Below are 23,309 nucleotides of genomic sequence, written 5' to 3' on the forward strand. Positions count from 1 at the left end.
ACTTCACTGTTGCTCCAAGCAGAAGAAACTGCAGTTCTGAAATACATCAAAAAGTGTGAAGACCTCTACCTGAAGCCCATACACGCCACAGCGTACATGTAGGACCCCAAGTATGCTGGCAAGAGCATCCTGTCTGGTGCAGAGATCAACAAAGCCTAGGGTGTCATCACTACCATGTCTCACCACCTTGGCCTGGAAGAGGGCAAGGTTCTTGGCAGTCTGGCAAAGTGCACTTCCAATCAAAGGCTTTGGAAAGGAGATGCAATATGGCAGTCATGCCAACGTAACTCATCAGCCACCTGGTGGAAGGGATCTGAGGGGCTTTCCTCTGTTGCCTCCATCATCCTACAAATCCCACCAACATCAACTGCCTCAGAGCGCAACCAGTCGTTGTTTGGGAACACACACGCCAAAGCACGCAACAGGCTGACCAATACAAGGGTTGACAAAATGGTGGCCATCCAGGGAAATTTGAGGCTTTTGAACCTGACAACGAGCCATCCTCAACAAAGTTGGAAAGTGACAGTGAAGATGAGGTCTCAGAGTCTGATGTTCAAGAGGTGGACATTGAGGAGGTCCAGGGAGAAGACATGGAAGCCTGAGAGGAAGACAACCAAAGCTTTAGTTTCTAAACTTTCAGTTCACAGATGTATGTTGAAAACGTTTTTGGGAGATGTGATGGATCATTCAATATTCCCTTTCATCCCATGTGAAGAGTTACTTCATTTAAATAAAGTTACATTCGTAACTAAATTGTTTTTATTTCCATTGGAAGGACTTAATCATTTGCAGTGTCTATTTGTGATAAGGTACAAGGTTTATGTTTCTGTCTCCATATCATATGGTAAATACTGTTGAAGTTGGAAGTTTACATACACCTTAGTCAAATACATTTAAACTCAGTTTTTCTGAGTTTTTTTTTTCTCAGTTCAGTTAGGATCACCAATATATTTTAAGAATGTGAAATGTCAGAATAATAGTAGAGAGAATGATTTATTTCAGCTTTTATTTCTTTCATCACATTCCCAGTGGGTCAGAAGTTAACATACACAATTAGTATTTTGTAGTCTTTCAATTGTTTAACTTCGGTCAAACTTTTTTGTGTAGCCTTCCACAAGCTTCCCACAATAATTTGGGCGAATTTTGGCCCATTCCTCAACACAGAGCTGGTGTAAGTGAGTCAGGTTTGTAGGCCTCCTTGCTTGCACACGCTTTTTCAGGTCTGCCCAAACATTTTCTATAAGATTAAGGTCAGGGCTTGCGATGGCCACTCCAATAATATGACTTTGTTGTCCTTACGCCATTTTGCCATAAGTTTGGAAGTATGCTTGGGGTCATTGTCCATTTGGAAGACACATTTGTGACCAAGCTTCAACTTCCTGACTGAAGTCTTGAGATGTTGCTTCAATATATCCACATCATTTTCCTACCTCATGATGACATCTATTTTGTGAAGTGCAACAGTCCCTCCTGCAGCAAAGCACCCCCACAACATGATGCTGCCAACCTTGTGCTTCACGGTTGGGATGGTTTTCTTCGGCGTGCAAGCCTCCCTTTTTCCTCCAAACATAATGATGGTCATTATGGCCAAACAGTTCTATTTTTGTTTCATCAGACCAGAGGACATTTCTCCAAAAAGTACGATCTTTGTCCCCATGTGCAGTTGCAAACCATAGTCTGGCTTTTTTATGGCGGTTTTGGTGCAGTGGCTTCTTCCTTGCTAAGCGGCTTTTCAGGTTGTCGATATAGGACTCGTTTTACTGTGGATATCGATACTTTGTACCTGTTTCCTCCAGCATCTTCACAAGGTCCTTTGCTGTTGTTCTGGGATTGATCTGTACTTTTTGCACCAATGTACGTTCATCTCTAGGAGACAGAACACGTCTCTTTCCTGAGCGGTATGACGGCTGCGTGGTCCTATGGTGTTCATAATTGCGTACTATTGTTTGAACAGATGAACGTGGTACCTTCAGGTGTTTGGAAATTGCTCCAAATGATGAACCAGACTTGTGGAGGTCGACAATTTCTTGTTCTGAGGTCTTGGGTGATTTCTTTTGATTTTCCTTTGATGTCAAGCAAAGAGGCACTGAGTTTGAAGGTAAGCCTTGAAATGCATCCACAGGTACACCTCCAATTGACTCAAATTATGTCAATTAGCCTATCAGAAGCTTCTAAAGCCATGACATCATTTTCTGGAATTTTCCAAGCTATTTAAAGGCACAGCCAACTTAGAGTATGTAAACTTCTGACCCACTGGAATTGTGATACAGTAACTTATAAGTGAAATAATCTGGCTAAACAAATTGTTGGAAAAAAGTGTGTCATGCACAAAGTAGATGTCCTAACCAACTTGCCAAAACTATAGTTTGTTAACAAGATATTTGTGGAGTGGTTGAAAGACAAGTTTTAATGACTCCAACATAGCTGTATGTAAACTTCCGACTTCAACTGTATATCCAATGCAAAAATGGTATTAATAAACTCAGCAAAAAAATAAAAGTCTCCTCACTGTCAACTGTGTTTATATTCAGCAAACTTAACATGTGTAAATATTTGTATGAACATAACAAGATTCAACAACTGAGACAAACTGAACAAGTTCCACAGACATTCCATTTATGTTAGTCACATAATTTGTCCCTGAACAAACGGGGGTCAAAATCAAAAAGTAACAGTCAGTACCTGGTGTGGCCACCAAGTGCATTAATCCCTGCAGTACATCTCCTCCTCATGGACTGCACCAGATTTGCCAGTTCTTGCTGTGAGATACTCACTCACAGAATGAGCAGTATGGCTGGTGGCAATGTCATGCTGGAGGGTCATGTCAGCATGAGCCTGCAGGGAGGGTACCACATGAGGGAGGAGGATGTCTTCCCTGTAACGCATAGCGTTGAGATTGCCTGCAATGACAACAAGCTCAGTCCGATGATGCTGTGACACACCGCCCCAGACCATGACGGACCCTCCACCTCCAAATCGATCCCGCTCCAGACTACAGGCCTCGGTGTAACGCTCATTCCTTCGACGATAAACGCGAATCCAACCATCACCCCTAGTGAGACAAAACCGAGACTCGTCAGTGTAGAGCACTTTTTGCCAGTCCTGTCTGGTCCAGCGATGGTGGGTTTGTGCCCATAGGCGACGTTGTTGCCAGTGATATCTGGTGAGGACCTGCCTTACAACAGGCCTACAAGCCCTCAGTCCAGCCTCTCTCAGCCTATTGTGGACAGTCTGAGCACTGATGGAGGGACTGTGCGTTCCTGGTGTAACTCGGGCAGTTGTTGTTGCCATCCTGTACCTGTCCCGCAAGTGTGATGTTCGGATGTACTGATCCTGTGCAGGTGTTGTTACACGTGGTCTGCCACTGCAAGGATGACCTGCTGTCCATTCTGTCTCCCTGTAGCACCGTCTTAGGTGTCTCACAGTACGGACATTGCAATTTATTGCCCTGCCCACACCTGCAGTCCTCATGCCTCCTTGCAGCATGCCTAAGGCATGTTCACGTAGATGAGCAGGGACCCTGGGCATCTTTCTTTTGGTGTTTTTCAGAGTCAGTAGAAAGGCCTTTTTAGTGTCCTAAGTTTTCATAACTGCGACCTTAATTGCCTACCGTCTGTAAGCTGTTAGTGTCTTAACAACCGTTCCACAGGTGCATGTTCATTAATTGTTTATGTTTCATTGAACAAGCATGGGAAACCGTTTTTAAACTCTTTACAATGAAGATATGTGAAGTTATTTCAATTTTACAAATTATCTTTGAAAGACAGGGTCCTGAAAAAGGATGTTTCTTTTTTTATTAACTTGCATATATTTCTGTTAATTCCCATATATTCCCGTTAATTCCCACGGAAAGTTTCCACCTCTGAATATTCCCCAAAATGTGCATACCTATCCACGCCTTACTTTCTCTGATGTGACAGGGTAAGTGTCCATGCAGGCAAGCTATTGCAGGCCGCAGAACAATGCTTGTTGAATCAGGTTTATTACGGTTGGGAAGGAACCGTGTGTGTATGTGTGTGTGTGTGTGTGTGTGTTAATTCTAAGTGTTTACCTTGATGAGGATCTTCCCTTTGAGGGTGTCTGGGGAGGGCAGGCGGCCCCGTTCATCTGCCTTGATGGCCGAGAGGTCCAGCTTGTCTCCCATCACCTCCACCAGGTACTGGGCCATCTTCTTCTGCTGGGGGACGCTGCAGTGGTTCTCAATGGACAGGATCACTGGGTAGCTGACAGAGACAGACGTGGGTTACACAGAGACAGACGTGGGTTACACAGAGACAGACGTGGGTTACACAGAGACAGGCGTGGGTTACACAGAGACAGGCGTGGGTTACACAGAGACAGACGTGGGTTACACAGAGACAGACGTGGGTTACACAGAGACAGGCGTGGGTTACACAGAGACAGGCGTGGGTTACACAGAGACAGACGTGGGTTACACAGAGACAGACGTGGGTTACACAGAGACAGACGTGGGTTACACAGAGACAGACGTGGGTTACACAGAGACAGACGTGGGTTACACAGAGACAGGCGTGGGTTACACAGAGACAGACGTGGGTTACACAGAGACAGGCGTGGGTTACACAGAGACAGACGTGGGTTACACAGAGACAGACGTGGGTTACACAGAGACTCCGATGCGGCCGTGGGTTACACAGAGACTCCGATACGGCCGTGGGTTACACAGAGACAGGTAGGTACGGCCGTAGGTTACCATCACTAGGAGACTTGAGAACAAAGACACAGGTACTGACAGATATATATATATCAGGAATGGGCAACTTTGATGATGGGGGTGGGGCCGCAAAATCTGAGCTCATGAGGAGCCGCAGTGCATCCCCCCCGCTAAGTTCAGGTAGCTGGGCACTAAACTAACTTACCAATCTAAAAACCGTTAGCTAGCATGGTTAATTGTATGAATGTGACTGACATACAGTATCAAACTTTAAACTGCTGATGCACAAAACAAAACCGTAATTGCACCTTGTGCATTCTACTATTCTAACTTTAACAGTAAGTTGAGACCCCTAACCTAGATAGTTCTACATCTTTGGTACAGCCTTGGCAATAGGTGCTCACTATTCAGACACTTGCAAGTACAGCTATGGGTTCTCAGTTTCATTCTGATGTGATCAACCTCAACTCCTCTAAAATGTCAACAACAACAAAAATTAAACATTCTTTGTTGTAAGTTGAATACATTCCTGGCTGTTCATATCAATTATCTACAGAATGCATTGTACTAGAAGAAGAGAAAAGAGGCACACACAGACCCTCACACACACAGACACAACCCCCCCCCCCCCCCCCCATTGCTTTCTGTTACTTGTGGGTCTATATACAGTCTCTCGTATACAGGTTGCGTGCATTCTGATAGTCTTGATAGAATTATCACCTACAGCAGCACCGCATCTCTGATGAGGTCTGTGTGGGTGTGCAGGTCATGTGGAAACACTCGCTCGCTCCAGTGAGCCCATAGGAGTACAATACAATGCATCGTTGGGCAGTGTCTTTCAACAAAGATCCCGGTAACTCACTGTGTAGTCTATGATTGCTTTGATGCTAGCGGAGCATCAATTTGTACGCTTGCTTGGTTCAAGGGAACCAATTCAATGAAAGAGACTAAGGCGCTGAGAACAACTTAGAATAGGAATATTCTGAGAAAACCATATTTAATAGTTTATGACTTAGAAGGAACTATAATTCACCATGAGCCTTGTACATCTGGCACATACCATACAGTGCCATCAGGAAGTACGGTTTTACTTTGTCCACAGTTTGTAGTTACAGCCTGAATTTAAAATGTCTTGATATTTTCTGTCACTCATCTAAAACACAACACCCCATAATGTCAGCGGAATTTTGCTTTTAGAAATGTTTTGAAAATGTAAAAACATGAATAAGCTGAAATGTCTTGAGTTAATAAGTATTCAAACCCTTAGCTATTGCAAGCTTCAACATGTTCAAGAGTAGAAAGGTGCTTAACAAATCACATAAGTTGCATAGACATATTCTGTGTTCAACAATAGTGTTTAACATGACTTTTGAATGACTGCTCCATCTCTGTACCCCACACATACAGATAATTGTAAGGTCCCTCAATCAAGTGGTGAATTTCAACAGATTCAACCACAAAGACCAGTGAAGTTGTTCAATGCCTCAAAAAGAAGGGCACCGATTGGTAGATGTGTGGGGATAAAAGCAGACACTGAATATCCCTTTGAGCATGGTGAAGTTATTAATTACACTTTGGATGGCGTATCAATACACCCAGTCACTATAAAGATACAGGCGTCCTTCCTGACTCAGAAGAGGATGGAAACTGATCAGTGATTTCACCATGAGGCCAATTGTGACTTTTAAACGGTTACAGAGTTTAAAGGCTGTGATAGGAGACAACTGAGGATGGAACAATAACATTGTAGTTACTCCACAATATGAACCTAAATGACAGAGTGTAAAGGAAGTCTGTACAGAATACAAATATTCCAAAATGTACATCCTGTTTGCAACCACACACTTAAGTAATACTGCAAAAAATGTGGCCTGAATGTCCTGAATACAAAGCATTAGGTCTGGGGCAAATCCAAATCCAAAAACCATTGGCACACTGTATATAGACTTTTCTATTGTGTTATTGACTGTACGTTTGTTTATCCCATGTGTAACTCTGTGTTGTTTGTGTCGCACTGATTTGCTCTATCTCAACCAGATCGCATTTGTAAATGAGAACTTGTTCTCAACTGGCCTACCTGGTTAAATAAAAGGTGAAATAAAATGAAATGTTAAAAAAACAAATCACTGAGTACCACTTCATATTTTCAAGCATGGTGGTGGCTGCATCATGTTATGGATATGCTTGTCATCAGCAAAGACTAGGGAGTTGATTTTTAGGATAAAAAGAAACAGAATAGAGCCAAGCACAGGTAAAATCATAGAGAAAACCCTGGTTCAGTCTGATTTCTATCAGACACTGGGAGACAAATTCCCCTTTCAGCAGAATAATAACCTAAATCTACACTGGAGTTGCTTACCAAGACAACATTGAATGTGCCCGAGTGGCCTAGTTACAGTTTTGACTTAAATCATCTTGAACATCTATGGCAAGACTTAAAAATGGCTGTCTAGCAATGACCAACAATCAACTTGACAGAGCTTGAATTTTACAAAGAATAATGGGCAAATATTGTACAATCCAGTTGTGCCAAGCTCTTAGAGACTTACCCAGAAAGAAAGACTCACAGCTCGAACTGCCGCCAAAGGTGCTTCTACAAACTATTGACTGATTGTGTGTGTGTGTGTGTGTGGGGGGGGTGTACTTTGTTAAATGAAGTATTTCTGTATTTCATTTTCAACACATTTGCAAGAATTTCAAAAAACATGTTTTCACTTTGTCATTACGTAGTATTGTGTGTAATAACGAAAACATAACATATTTCAGGCTGTAGGAACAAAATGTAGAACAAGCCAAAGGTAACGAATACTTTCTGAAAGCCCCACCGAGGGTAAACTTTGTTTGGACGTTGTAAAGGCCCATTCGCCGACACTGAAAAGATATAGCTAGCTAACAACCTTTTCCACGTGGAAAAAATATGGACAGACTTGCTAGCTACGTTAGCTAGCTGGGATTTTCTACAAGAAATCTACCTCCAGGGAAAAAAAAGCTTCTCCTAAGTGGGTGTGACACCTACTCCTGTTGCCTGCTGCACTGCTGCTTGGATTCCACCTGGCGATCTGTTCACCGTCTACCCTGGCCTGTCTCCTTGTGTGGTACAGGTACCCCCACCACACTCCCCCCTCTCTCCTGAGCTTTTGCTCACCTCCAGCACACACGCACTGCTGGTGCGAGTTAATGATCTTACAATGGCTAGCCTGAAGTTGTTATATTTTTCTCTTGTGCTTTATGCTATTTGCCTCATGATATTTGCCTCATGACTCCTGGTTGCTTTGTTGACTATAAACTTGCTTGTTTACCCAACTGTGGGACAGACTGTCTGTTCCCACACTCGGGACTCTGACTATTGGCTACACAAACTTCTGGCCTCCCATCCTAACCACCCCTCGCCGGCTTTGTATTCATGTTACCTGATGAAATTGCTGTACAATATGATCGAAGACACATTCAGATGTCATAAATCAGCACTGCAGAGCTCTCCCTGTCCTCTGCCGTGCCCTGATTGTATTACTGCTGATGATATCTGGAAATGTGCATGTACACCCTGGCCCATCTACTGTTGCTAGCCCCAATTCTGACTTGTGCTCTGATATCTGTTTCACTGATTTCTGGTCTCGTGAAAATCTGGGTTTTCTGCACGTTTCACTAGAAGCTTATTAGTTAAAATTGATCAATTGAAAGTGTGGGTTCACAGCTCCAATCCAGATGTGTTGGTCATTACTGGGACGTGGTTAAGAAAGAGTGTTTTGAATACTAATTTTAACCTTTCTGGTTATAACCTTTTTCAGCAAGACAGATCTTACAAAATGTCATGGATCTTTACCAAGGATCACCTTCAGTGCTCGGTTATCTCTACCAAGTCTGTCCCCAAACAATTTGATTTGCTGGTTTTATGCATTAAAACTTTCAAATAACTCTTTGTTGAGTGGGTGTCATCGGCCACCATCAGCACCGGCCTGTACCCTACCTGCCCTAAGCTCTCTCCTGGCCCCTTACACCAAGTCTGAATTTGTAATGCTAGGTGACCTAAACTGGGACATGCTTAAACAACCTGACCAAGTCCTAAAGCAATGGGACTCCCTAAATCTTTCTCAGATTATTACCAATCCCACAAGGTATGACTCCAAACACCCAGAAAAGGCTACTCTCCTTGATGTTATCCTCACAAATAATCAAGATAGGTATCAGTCTGGTGTTTTCTATAATGACCTTAGTGATCACTGTTTTACAGCTTGTGTTCGTAATGGCTGCTCAGTGAAACGACCTGTTCTGATTTGTCATAAACACTTGCTAAAAAACTTTAATTAGCAAGCCTTCCTTTATGACCTGGCCTTAGACCTTTTTTAATATTTTCAGTGGTATCATTAACAAATACGAGCCCATAAAGACAATGAGAACTAAAAACAGGTTCAGCCCCTGGTTCGAATGTGGTTCGAATGTGGTCTGACAGAGTCACTCCACCACTAGTATTCCATTTGGCAAATCGCTCAGCACACGCATACTCAGGCTGACTGGCTCTCGTTCAGGCAAATTAGAAATAAATTCACTCAGGCTATCCGGAAGGCCAAAGTTAGTTACTTTAAGGAGCAGTTATTTCTCTGTGGGTCTAACCCAAAGACGTTGTTGTTATGCCCTGACCATAGAGAGCTTTTTATTCTCTATGTTGGCTCGGTCGGGGTGTGACTAGGGTGGGTCATCTAGGTGATTATATTTCTATGTTGGCTTGGTATGGTTCCCAATCAGAGGCAGCTGTTTATCGTTGTCTCTGATTGGGGATCATATTTAGGCAGCCATTTCCCCTTTGTGCTTCGTGGGATCTTGTCTATGTATAGTTGCCTGCAAGCACTATAGTAGCTTCACATTTCGTTTTGCGATTTATTGTTTTCTTTGAATATCACTTCGAAATAAAGAGGATGGAACCATCCCACGCTGCACCTTGGTCCAGTCATTATAACGATCGTGACAGTTCTGTAAAACGTAAAGAACTGGAGAATAAACCCTCCTCATCACAGCTGCCCATGTCCCTTAATGTTGATGATGTGGTTGTTACTGACAAGGACCACATGGCTGAGCTCTTTAAATCACCACTTCATTAAGTCAGGATTCCTATTTGACTCTGCCATGCCTCCTTGCCTGTCCAACATTTGTTCATCTCCACACCTTCTAATGCAACCATCCCAATGCTCCTCCCTCTTTTTCCCTTGCCCCACTACAAGGTTTCTCCCTGCAGGCGGTCACAGAGTCTGAGGTGCTAAAGGAGCTCCTTAAACTTGACCTCAAAAAACATCTGGATCAGATAGATTAGACCCTTTCTTCTGTAAGGTTGCTGCCCCGATCATCGCCAAGTCTCTCTCTGACCTTTTTAACCTGTCTCTCCTCTCTGGGGAGGTTCCATTGCTTGGAAGGCAGCCACGTGCGTCTTTTATTTAAAGGGGGAGATCAAGCTGATCCTATCTTTTATAGGCCTATTTCTATTTTCCCCTGTTTACCAACAGAGTAAGTGGTATGTAATCTGGTTTCCGCTCAGGTTATGAATGTGTCCTTAAAGGTCCTCAATGATGTCACCATTGCCCTTGATTCTAAGCAATGTTGTGTTGCTATTTTTATTGACTAGCCCAAAGCTTTTGATACGGTAGACCATTCCATTCTTGTGGGCCGGCCAAGGAGTATTGGTGTCTCCAAGGGGTCTTTGGTCTGGTTTGCTAACTACCTCTCTCAAAGAGTGCAGTGTATAAAGTCAGAACATCTGCTGTCTCGGACACTGCCTGTCACCAAAGCAGTACCCCAAGGCTTGATCCAAGGCTCCACGCTCTTCTCAATTTACATCAACAACATAGCTCAGGCAGTAGGAAGCTCTCGCATCCATTTATATGCAGATGATAATCTTATACTCAGCTGGCCCCTCCCCGGATTGTGTTAAATGCTCTACAACAAAGCTTTCTTCGTGTCCAACAAGCTTTCTCTGCCCTTAACCTTGTTCTGAACACCTCAAAGACAAAGGTAATGTGGTTTGGTAAGAAGAATAACCCTCTCCCCACAAGTGTGATCACTACCTCTGAGGGTTTAGAGCTTGAGGTAGTTACCTCATACAACTACTTGGGAGTATGGCTAGACAGTGCACTGGCCTTCTCTCAGCACATATCAAAGCTGCAGGCTAAAGTTAAATCTAGACTTTGTTTCCTCTATCGTAATCCTTCTGGTAGGCGGTCATTGAAGATGAATTTGTTCTCAACTGATATGTCTGGTTAAATAAAGTTTAAAAAAAATAAAATAATAATAGCATATGAGAAAGCCTAAGGTAAAGTAGGCTACATCTGAAAGATATATTGTTACCATTAAGATGTATGAACGATGATGGTAGGCTTAGCTATTGCGTGCACGACAAAACGCTCTCAGACCGATATCTCATGAGAAGCCTCGCAGCCTCATTCCCTTCCATTCTCCCATACAGGCTCAGGATGAAGGACAGCCATTCAAATATGTGGGAGAGAAATGTCAAATCAACCTCATGTTGCTATAAAAAACCTTTTTGATCTATATAGGTATTTTTGTTTGAAACAAGAATTAAGAACTCAGAAGCAGACATTCTTACTCGTTCTTCACAAAGGCGTACTTGTTGATGGTCTCGATGACGTCTTTGAAGAGGATCTTGGAGGTGAGAGTATAGCCGTGGTGCACGATGGGCTCGCCGTCCTGCCCGTCCCAGCAGTCCACTGCAGTGGAGGGGAAGAAAAAGAATGGAGTGACCATGAGAAGGTTGTGTACACAAAGCTAATTAATACTTCCTGTGTTAATCCTTCAGCTCACAAACTGTTACATACAAGGAACCCATTACATTCTCTGACTGAAGACAAGACAGACAATATTTGTACCAGTATGTAACCTCCATGTACAGTTGAAGTCGGAAGTTTACATACACTTAGGTTGGAGTCAATAAAACTAGTTTTTCAACCACTCCACAAATTTCTTGTTAACAAACTATAGTTTTGGCAAGTCAGTTAGGACATCTACTTTGTGCATGACACAAGTAATTTTTCCAACAATTGTTTACAGACAGATTATTTCACTTATAATTCACAGTATCACAGTCCAGTGGGTGATACAGTATCTGTATCTGTCCAGTGGGTCAGAAGTTTACATACACTAAGTTGACTGTGCCTTTACACAGCTTGGAAAATTCCAGAAAATTATGTCATGGCTTTAGAAGCTTCTGATAGGCTAATTGACATCATTTGAATCAATTGGAGGTGTACCTGTGGATGTATTTCAAGGCCTACCTTCAAAATCAGTGCCTCGTTGCTTGACATCAAAGGAAAATCGAAATAGATCAGCCAAGACCTCAGAAAAAAAAATAGAGACCTCCACAAGTCTGGTTGAACCTTGGGAGCAATTTCGGTACCAAAAACGCCATTAGATACCAAAATTATGTGGATATATTGAAGCAACATCTCAAGACATCAGTCAGGAAGTAAAAGCTTGGTCGTAAATGGGTCTTGCAAATTGATAATGACCCCAAGCATACTTCCAAAGTTGTGGCAAAATGGCTTAAGGACAACAAAGTCAAGGTATTGGAGTGGCCATCACAAAGCCCTGACCTCAATCCCATAGAAAATGTGTGGGCAGAACTGAAAAAGTGTTGCGTGAGCAAGGAGGCCTACAAACCTGACTCAGTTCCACCAGCTCTGTCAGGAGGAATGGGCCAAAATTCCCCCAACTTATTGTGGGAAGCTTTTGACCCAAGTTAAACAATTGAAAGGCAATGCTACCAAATACTAATTGTGTATGTAAACTTCTGACCCACTGGGAATGTGATGAAAGAAATAAAAGCATTCTCTACTATTATTCTGACATTTCACATTCTTAAAATAAAGTGGTGATCCTAACTGACCTAAGACAGGGAATTTTTACTAGGATTACATTTCAGGAATACACGCTTGCCTGAATAAACGTTTTGGGTGCATGAGTGAGTGTTATTCAGAGAACGGCGCCTTCCACAGACCTTCCACGCAGCGGCAGCCGGCCTGCAGCACCCAGGCGTACATGTCGAGGCGGGACTGGGACATGAGCTGGTCCCCCATCAGGTAGGTGTTGTGGGACGAGGCGATGAAGTAGTTGCAGAGTGGCTGAGACATGTCCTGGGTCACCACATTGTGCTCTGGGTTGAAAATGTCCCCCTCCGGGCTGCGCATGTAGCTGGTGAAACCTGGGTCACAAAGCAAACAGATTTTTTTTTTATGTAATAAAAAATCAAAAACATTCTGCAACCAATTATATCCAGGTCGTCGCCTCCCTGTTTCAGTCCGTTTTTGTCCACTTGGCGCCAAGTGAACGCAACCATTAAGAAGACCACATGGGAGAGACGTTGTAGACGGGGGATGGGACGGGAGAGACGTTGTAGACGGGGGATGGGACGGGAGAGACGTTGTAGACGGGGGATGGGACGGAGAGACGTTGTAGACGGGGATGGGACGGGAGAGACGAGACGGGGACTGGAGAGGACGTTGTAGACGGGGATGGGACGGGAGAGACGTTGTAGACGGGGGGACGGAGAGACGTTGTAGACGGGGACGGGAGAGACGTAGACGGGGGACGGGAGAGACGTTGTAGACGGGGGACGGGAGAGACGTTGTAGACGGGGGACGGGAGAGACGTTGTAGACGGGGGACGGGAGAGACGTTGTAGACGGGAGAGACGTTGTAGACGGGAGAGACGTTGTAGACGGGAGAGACGTTGTAGACGGGAGAGACGTTGTAGACGGGAGAGACGTTGTAGACGGGAGAGACGTTGTAGACGGGAGAGACGTTGTAGACGGGAGAGACGTTGTAGACGGGAGAGACGTTGTAGACGGGGGACGGGAGAGACGTTGTAGACGGGGGACGGGAGAGACGTTGTAGACGGGGACGGACGGGAGAGACGTTGTAGACGGGGGACGGACGGGAGAGACGTTGTAGACGGGGACGGGAGAGACGCGCAGGACGGGGACGGGACGGGGAGAGACGTTGTAGACGGGGACGGGAGAGACGTTGTAGACGGGGACTGGAGAGACGTTGTAGACGGGGACTGGAGAGACGTTGTAGACGGGGACTGAGAGACGTTGTAGACGGGGACTGGAGAGACGTTGTAGACGGGGACTGGAGAGACGTTGTAGACGGGGGACTGGAGAGACGTTGTAGACGGGGGACTGGAGAGACGTTGTAGACGGGGGACTGGAGAGACGTTGTAGACGGGGACTGGAGAGACGTTGTAGACGGGGACTTGAGAGACGTGTAGACGGGGACTTGAGACGTTAACAGACGGGGACTGGAGAGACGTTGCAGACGGGGACTGGAGAGACGTTGTAGACGGGGGACGGGAGAGACGTTGTAGACGGGGACGGGAGAGACGTTGTAGACGGGGGGACGGAGAGACGTTGTAGACGGGGACGGGAGAGACGTTGTAGACGTGGGGGACGGAGAGACGTTGTAGACGGGGACTGGAGAGACGTTGTAGACGGGGACTGGAGAGACGTTGTAGACGGGGACTGGAGAGACGTTGTAGACGGGGACTGGAGAGACGTTGTAGACGGGGGGACGGGAGAGACGTTGTAGACGGGGACGGACGGGAGAGACGTTGTAGACGGGGACTGGAGAGACGTTGTAGACGGGGACGGACGGAGAGACGTTGCAGACGGGGACGGAGAGACGTTGTAGACGGGGGACGGACGGGAGAGACGTTAGACGGGGACGGGAGAGACGTTGTAGACGGGGGACGGGACGGGAGAGACGTTGTAGACGGGGACGGGACGGGAGAGACGTTGTAGACGGGGACGGAGAGACGTTGTAGACGGGGACTGGAGAGACGTTTAAGACGGGGATGGGACGGAGAGACGTTGTAGACGGGGACGGAGAGACGTTGTAGACGGGGACTGGAGAGACGTTGTAGACGGGGACGGGAGAGACGTTGTAGACGGGGACGGACGGGAGAGACGTTGTAGACGGGGACGGGAGAGATTGTAGACGGGGGGACGGAGAGACGTTGTAGACGGGGACGGAGAGACGTTAAGACGGGGACGGGAGAGATGTAAGACGGGGACGGGAGAGACGTTGTAGACGGGGGACGGAGACGTTGTAGACGGGGACTGGAGAGACGTTGTAGACGGGGACTGGAGAGACGTTGTAGACGGGGACTGGAGAGACGTTGTAGACGGGGACTGGAGAGACGTTGTAGACGGGGACTGGAGAGACGTTGTAGACGGGGACGGGAGAGACGTTGTAGACGGGGGGACGGGAGAGACGTTGTAGACGGGGACGGAGAGACGTTGTAGACGGGGACGGGAGAGACGTTGTAGACGGGGACGGGAGAGACGTTGTAGACGGGGACGGAGAGACGTTGTAGACGGGGACGGACTGGAGAGACGTTGTAGACGGGGACGGGACGGGAGAGACGTTGTAGACGGGGACGGACGGAGAGACGCATTTGTGTAGACGGGGACGGACTGGGAGAGACGTTGTAGACGGGGACGGGACGGGAGAGACGTTATAGACGGGGACTGGAGAGACGTTGTAGACGGGGACTGGAGACGTTTGTAGACGGGGACTGAGAGACGTTGTAGACGGGGACTGGAGAGACGTTGTAGACGGGGACTGGAGAGACGTTGTAGACGGGGACTGGAGAGACGTTGTAGACGGGGACTGGAGAGACGTTGTAGACGGGGACTGAGAGACGTTGTAGACGGGGACTGGAGAGACGTTGTAGACGGGGGACTGGAGAGACGTTGTAGACGGGGGACGGAGAGACGTTGTAGACGGGGACGGGAGAGACGTTGTAGACGGGGACTGGAGAGACGTTGTAGACGGGGACTGGAGAGACGTTGTAGACGGGGACTGGAGAGACGTTGTAGACGGGGACGGGAGAGACGCTAGACGGGGACGGGAGAGACGTTGTAGACGGGGGGACGGGAGACGCTGTAGACGGGGACGGGAGAGACGTTGTAGACGGGGACTGGAGAGACGTTGTAGACGGGGACGGGAGAGACGTTGTAGACGGGGACTGGAGAGACGTTGTAGACGGGGACTGGAGAGACGTTGTAGACGGGGACTGGAGAGACGTTGTAGACGGGGACAGGAGAAACGTTAGACGGAGAGACGTTGCAGACGGGGACGGGAGAGACGTTGTAGACGGGGGGACGTAGACGGGGGGGGAGAGACGTTGTAGACGGGGACGGACGGAGAGACGCCAGACGGGGACGGACGGGAGAGACGTTGTAGACGGGGACGGGAGACGTAGACGGGGACTGGGGACGGTAGAGACTGGAGAGACGTTGTAGACGGGGACGGGAGAGACGGCAGACGGGACTGGAGAAACGTTATAGACGGGAGACGGAGAGACGTTGTAGACGGGGACGGACGGAGAGACGTTGTAGACGGGGACGGACAAGGAGACGTTGTAGACGGGGACGGAGAGACGTTAGCAGACGGGGGGACGGGAGAGACGTGTAGACGGGACGGACGGAGAGACGCGCAGACGGGGACTGGACGGGAGACGTTGTAGACGGGGACTGGGAGACTGTAGACGGGGACTGGAGAGACGTTGTAGACGGGGACTGGAGAGACGTTGTAGACGGGGACTGGAGAGACGTTGTAGACGGGGACGGGAGAGACGTTGTAGACGGGGACGGGAGAGACGTTGTAGACGGGGACGGGAGAGACGTTGTAGACGGGGACGGAGAGACGTTGTAGACGGGGACGGAGAGACGCCAGAGACGGGGACGGGAGAGACGTTGTAGACGGGGACGGAGAGACGTTGCAGACGGGGACGGGAGAGACGTTGTAGACGGGGACGGAGAGACGTTGTAGACGGGGACGGAGAGACGTTTGAAGACGGGGACGGAGAGACGTAGACGGGGACGGAGAGACGTTTGTAGACGGGGACGGGAGAGACGTTTGTAGACGGGGACGGAGAGACGTTGTAGACGGGGACTGGAGAGACGTTAGACGGGGACTGAGAGACGTTGTAGACGGGGACTGGAGAGACGTAGACGGGGACTGAGAGACGTTGTAGACGGGGACTGGAGAGACGCAGACGGGGACTGGAGAGACGTTGTAGACGGGGACTGGAGAGACGTTGTAGACGGGGGACTGGAGAGACGTTGTAGACGGGGACTGGAGAGACGTTGTAGACGGGGACTGGAGAGACGTTGTAGACGGGGGACTGAGACGTTGTAGACGGGGACGGAAGAGACGTTGTAGACGGGGACGGGGAGAGACGTTGTAGACGGGGACGGGAGAGACGTTGTAGACGGGGACGGAGAGACGTTGTAGACGGGGACGGAGAGACGTTGTAGACGGGGACGGAGAGACGTTGTAGACGGGACGGGAGAGACGTTGTAGGGGACGGAGAGACGTTGTAGACGGGGACGGGAGAGACGTTGTAGACGGGGGACGGGACTGAGACGTTGTAGACGGGGACGGGAGAGACGTTGTAGACGGGGGACGGGAGAGACGTTGTAGACGGGGACGGGACTGGAGACGTTGTAGACGGGGGGGGGACTGGAGACGGAGAGACGTTGTAGACGGGGACGGGAGAGACGTTGTAGACGGGGACGGAGAGACTGAGACGGGGACGGAGAGACGTAGACGGGGACGGGAGAGACGTTGTAGACGGGGACGGGAGAGACGTTGCAGACGGGGACGGGAGAGACGTTGTAGACGGGGGACGGGAGAGACGTTGTAGACGGGGACGGAGAGACGTTGTAGACGGGGACGGAGAGACGTTGTAGACGGGGACGGGAGAGACGTTGTAGACGGGGACGGGAGAGACGTTGTAGACGGGGGGGGAGACGTTGTAGGGACGGGAGACGTTGTAGACGGGGACGGAGAGACGTTGTGTAGACGGGGGGACGGAGAGACGTTGTAGACGGGGACGGGAGAGACGTTGTAGACGGGAGAGACGTTGTAGACGGGAGAGACGTTGTAGACGGGAGAGACGTTGTAGACGGGAGAGACGTTGTAGACGGGAGAGACGTTGTAGACGGGAGAGACGTTGTAGACGGGGACGTTGTAGACGGGAGAGACGTTGTAGACGGGAGAGACGTTGTAGACGGGAGAGACGTTGTAGACGGAAGACGGCGGGGACGGGAGACGGAGAGACGTTGTAGACGGGAGAGACGGGAGAGACGTTGTAGACGGGAGAGACGTTGTAGACGGGGACGGGAGACGACGTAGACGGGGACGGGAGAGACGTTGTAGACGGGGACGGGAGAGACGTTGTAGACGGGGACGGGAGAGACGTTGTAGACGGGGACGGGAGAGACGTTGTAGACGGGGACGGGAGAGACGTTGTAGACGGGGGACGGGAGAGACGTTGTAGACGGGGGGACGGGAGAGACGTTGTAGACGGGGACGGGAGAGACGTTGTAGACGGGGGACGGGAGAGACGTTGTAGACGGGGGACGGGAGAGACGTTGTAGACGGGAGACGGGAGAGACGTTGTAGACGGGAGAGACGTTGTAGACGGGAGAGACGTTGTAGACGGGAGAGACGTTGTAGACGGGAGAGACGTTGTAGACGGAGAGACGCGTTAGACGGGAGAGACGGGAGAGACGTTGTAGACGGGAGAGACGTTGTAGACGGGGGAGAGACGCTAGACGGGGAGAGACGTTGTAGACGGGGACGGGAGAGACGTTGTAGACGGGGACGGGAGAGACGTTGTAGACGGGGACGGAGAGACGTTGTAGACGGGAGACGTTGTAGACGGGGGACGTTGAGACGACGGAGAGATGTAGACGGGGAGAGACGTTGTAGACGGGGACGGAGAGACGTTGTAGACGGGGGAGACGGACGTTGTAGACGGAGAGACGTTGTAGACGGGAGAGACGTTGTAGACGGGAGAGACGTTGTAGACGGGGGGAGAGACGGAGAGAGACGCGTTGTAGACGGGAGACGTTGTAGACGGGGACGAGAGACGTAGACGGAGAGACGTTAGACGGGAGACGGGGACGGGAGAGACGTTGTAGACGGGAGAGGGGACGGGAGAGACGTTGTAGACGGGAGAGACGGGGACGGGAGAGACGTTGTAGACGGGGACGGGAGAGACGTTAACAGACGGGAGAGACGGGGACGGGAGAGACGTTGTAGACGGGGACGGGAGAGACGTGTAGACGGGGGGAGAGACGGGACGGGAGAGACGTTGTGACGGGGACGGAGAGACGTTGTAGACGGGGACGGGAGAGACGTTGTACGGGGACGGGAGGGGACGGGGACGGAGAGACGTTGTAGACGGGGACGGAGAGACGTTGTAGACGGGAGAGACGTTGTAGACGGGGACGGGAGAGACGTTGTAGACGGGGACGGAGAGACGTTGTAGACGGGGACGGAGAGGGACGGGGACGGGAGACGCGCAGACGGGGACGGGAGAGACGTTGAGACGGAGAGACGGGGACGGGAGAGACGTTGTAGACGGGGGACGGGAGAGACGTTGTAGACGGGGACGGGAGAGACGCTGTAGACGGGGACGGAGAGACGTAGAGACGTGGGGACGGGAGAGACGCTAGAGACGGGGACGGAGAGACGCGTAGACGTGGGGACGGAGACGGGGGGACGGAGAGACGTTGTAGACGGGGACGGAGAGACGTTGTAGACGGGGACGGAGAGACGTTGTAGACGGGGATGGGAGAGACGTTGTAGACGGGGGATGGGAGAGATGTAGACGGGGATGGGATGGGAGAGACGTTGTAGACGGGGATGGGATGGGAGAGACGTTGTAGACGGGGATGGATGGGAGAGACGTTGTAGACGGGGGGGGATGGGATGGGAGAGACGTTGTAGACGGGGGATGGGATGGGAGAGACGTTGTAGACGGGGATGGGATGGGAGAGACGTTGTAGACGGGGGGATGGGATGGGAGAGACGTTGTAGACGGGGATGGGATGGGAGAGACGTTGTAGACGGGGGATGGGATGGGAGAGACGTTGTAGACGGGGGATGGGATGGGAGAGACGTTGTAGACGGGGGATGGGATGGGAGAGACGTTGTAGACGGGGGATGGGATGGGAGAGACGTTGTAGACGGGGGACGGGATGGGAGAGACGTTGTAGACGGGGGACGGGAGAGACGTTGTAGACGGGGGATGGGATTGGAGAGACATGCGACATTCGACTGATAAAAGGACAATAGAAAGTGGAACCAAGCTCTTACCATCAATACCCAGAACCCCTTGCTTCTGGTTCTCGGGGCATGGCTCAAATTTGTTCACAATCTCAATGCAATGCTCTTTGGTCACCTTCGTCATCTACAAAACAGAAAAAGACAAGAACAAACGCACAATAAACAAATAGTTTAAAAAATGCAGATTGACTACTGTAACTAATAATCAAATCCCTCTGCATAACAGGAAACATTGGGAGAGTTGGTGAAGATAAATTCCTGTTAATCCAATGAAGACATGTCCTCACATGCGGCTAATATCCCCCCATCCCTGTGCTAAAATCCAATTGTCCGCCTGACAGCTGACTTTTTAAACTGGCCGATTGGTCGATCTGATACCCATCCACGTCAATCATCGTCAGGCTGACCCAAAATGGGTGGAGGGGGCAGGGGGGTGACACTCACTTTGTCGCAGTGCCAGTCAATCCCCCTCCCAGTTGAGTGCTGCACACTACTAGATCTGGGAGACAGAGGCTTTAGCTAAGTAGCTTGGACTACTTACAGAGATGGGAAACTGGCGTTTCAAGGACAGATTGAGAAGCTAGCTAGCGAAAAGGTTGTGCCACTTTCCCCTGGTCACTTACAATCATTAGTGATTTGACGTCAAACTGCTTTCTGACCATGGTTTTGCCCCGATTCCCGATCACGAGAGGCGAAAGGGCTTTTTAAGAAGTGGGTAAATATGGAAACGTGTTTGGCTAACGAGTGCGTAGAGTGGAGACACTTTGGGTACTGCGGCAGCAAATGGTGATGAGAGAGAGAGAGAGAGAGAGAGAGAGAGAGAGAGAGAGAGAGAGAGAGAGAGAGAGAGAGAGAGAGAGCTAGTAAACACAGTTAATCAGAGAAAGCAAGGCAGGCTGTAGCTAATGATGCCAGCAGAGAGGAGAGGAGCTGGAGACCGCCCAGCTGCATCCTGTTTGAAATAACTCACCTCGTTAAACCACCACAACCCTCCCCGACAAAGTAGGGAGTTGTGGAACATCAAACACAATTAGCCCAAATAATATACCCCAGCTTCTGAAATGGGCAGACTAGACATCAACTGGGATCCAAACACCAAACAAATGCATTTTCTCCCCGCTTCATTTTGTTGACTGCAAATTAGCCCAAAAAGCACATGCTCGTTATAAAGCACAGAGCCAATTAATTCATTACTGCTCCTTTTATTTTTTTACACTCTATTTTTTGTATATTTTTTTACAACAGAACCATTAGATAGGTGATCGTATGTTATTTTAGACACCCAAAGCCTTTAGAATTGGTACTGCTAATTCTAATAGCCTTGTAGGGGTCTGTGTCTGCACATACACACCACTATTAAGCCTTTGTTTTAGGCCCTGATAGAAAATCCATTAACCGACTGTGTAGGTCTGTCACCTAGCGGAGTCTCTATGGGGGTGAGTCACAACAGAAGATTCCTCCTCGTTTAGTTAGCCAGCGAGCTAAGTGGGATGTCAGCAAAAAATACTCTCATCTAACTTGCGCTTTTCCACATTGATAAGTTGAACATTATACACTGTAGATAAAGCTATATTGGCTTGGTTACTAGCATAGCACTTAGAATGACAAAATGTATTGGATACCTATTCCAAAATGGGATGTTTGTATACAAAAGGGATGGTCTTTTTTTTCAGTCAAGTGTCTATTCTCTCCGTTTGGTCGGTTGAAACATCTTTCTCAAGGCTTAAGAGTCAAAATGTCAAACGGAGCTTTTCACTGCAATCCAATAGTAATATTGTGTGCCATAATCTGTTGAATGGAAAACTCCTGACAGGCAGGAAGGGGGGGGGATGTAAAATTGTACCGACAAGTGTATCCTGCTGTTACCATTATTGAGACTAAAATCATTTAAAAATCTGCCTTTCGCCTCAGAGTAAAGCAATTACAAAAAAAAGTGGAGTCACCGAAGTAACTTAAAAAGGTGGGACAAAGCAAGAGTTAACCCAGAGGCATGTGGATACCATCCTATGGATACCTTTTCAATATCTGGGGATGTGCAGTGTGTTTAACCCCGCGGATGTGTATGCTATGCACCTATGTGTGTGTGTGTGTGTGTGTGTGTGTGTGCCTGTCTGGCTGCCTGCATACACTCCAGCTCTGCTCACTGTACCTTCTGGTCCAGCTCCAGGAAGCGGGCCAGGTTGCTGGTGTCAAGGTGGTCCATGTGGTTGCTGTAGGTGAGCATGAGCAGGTAGAGGTCACGGCGTGTCGACATCATCTTGTAGAAGGAACAAAACTCCTCAAAGCCCAGGGTGCCCTGGTTGTCATCAGTGTCTGCCTCCTGGGAAGAAGAGACGAGTGGAAATAGTTAGTCCAGGTAACCATTCATTATCTGCACTGACCTTATGTTGCACTCATGCATATTCACAAGACTACGTACTATTTACACACACACACACGTACATATCTACCTCAAATACCTTATTATTATCTATCCTGATGCCTAGTCACTTTACCCTGCCTTCATGTACATATCTACCTTAAATACTCTGTACCTCTCCACACTGATCTGGTACATCCTGTATATAAAGTACCAGTCAAAAGTTTGGACACCTCTTTATTTTGACTATTTTCTACATTGTAGAATAATAGTGAAGACATCAAAACTATTAAATAACACACATGGAATCATGTAGTAACCCCAAAAAAAGTGTTTAGATTTTAGATTCTTCAAAGCCACCCTTGGCATTGACAGCTTTGCACATTCTTGGCATTCTCTCAACCAGTTCACCTGGAATGCTTTTCCAACAGCCTTGAAGGAGTTCCCACATATGTGGAGCACTTGTTGGCTGCTTTTCCTTCATTGTGCGTTCCAACTCATCCCAAACCATCTCAATTGGGTTGAGGTCTGGTGATTGTGGAGGCCAGGTCATTTTATGCAGCACTCGATCAATCACTCTCCTTCCTTGTCAAATAGCCCTTACACAGCCTGGAGGTGTGTTTTGGGTCTTTGTCCTGTTGAAAAACAAATGATGGTGGGACTAGGTGCAAATCAGATGGGATGGCGTATCACTGCAGAATGCTGTGGTAGTCATGCTGGTTAAGTGTGCCTTGAATTATAAATAAATCACTGACAGTGTCACCAGCAAAGCACCCCCACACCATCACACCTCCTCCTCCATGCTTCACGGTGGGAACCACACATGCAGAGATCATCCGTTCACCTACTCTGCATCTCACAAAGACCCGGTAGTTGGATCCAAAAATCTCAAATTTGGACTCATCAGACCAAAGGACAGATTTCCACCGGTCTAATGTCCATTGCTCGTGTTTCTTGGCCCAAGCAAGTCTCTTCTTCTTATCGGTGTCCTTTAGTAGTGGTTTCTTTACAGCAATTCGACCATGAAGGCCTGATTCACGTAAAGCATTTATTTGGGCTGCAATTTCTGAGTCTGCTAACTAATGAACGTATCCTCTGTAGAGGTAACTCTGGGTCCTCTGAGAGCCAGTTT

The 23,309-nt window shown here is 48.5% G+C and overlaps 1 protein-coding gene across 1 annotated transcript in view; it reads right to left on the minus strand.

The window, feature by feature from the left end:
• Positions 1–23,309, minus strand: part of LOC115122820 (1-phosphatidylinositol 4,5-bisphosphate phosphodiesterase eta-2-like) — a 126,629-nt gene that overhangs the window by 61,531 nt on the left and 41,789 nt on the right. The window contains exons 7-11 of the mRNA XM_065021102.1: positions 21,968–22,138; positions 19,849–19,942; positions 12,675–12,878; positions 11,268–11,388; positions 4,052–4,223 (exon numbers count right to left, since the gene is read on the minus strand). Coding sequence (XP_064877174.1) covers positions 4,052–4,223; positions 11,268–11,388; positions 12,675–12,878; positions 19,849–19,942; positions 21,968–22,138 — 762 coding nt within the window. The remainder of the gene's footprint in view (positions 1–4,051; positions 4,224–11,267; positions 11,389–12,674; positions 12,879–19,848; positions 19,943–21,967; positions 22,139–23,309) is intronic.

This window comes from Oncorhynchus nerka, linkage group LG7, assembly GCF_034236695.1.
Source record: "Oncorhynchus nerka isolate Pitt River linkage group LG7, Oner_Uvic_2.0, whole genome shotgun sequence".
NCBI classification, from domain to species: Eukaryota; Metazoa; Chordata; class Actinopteri; order Salmoniformes; family Salmonidae; genus Oncorhynchus; species Oncorhynchus nerka.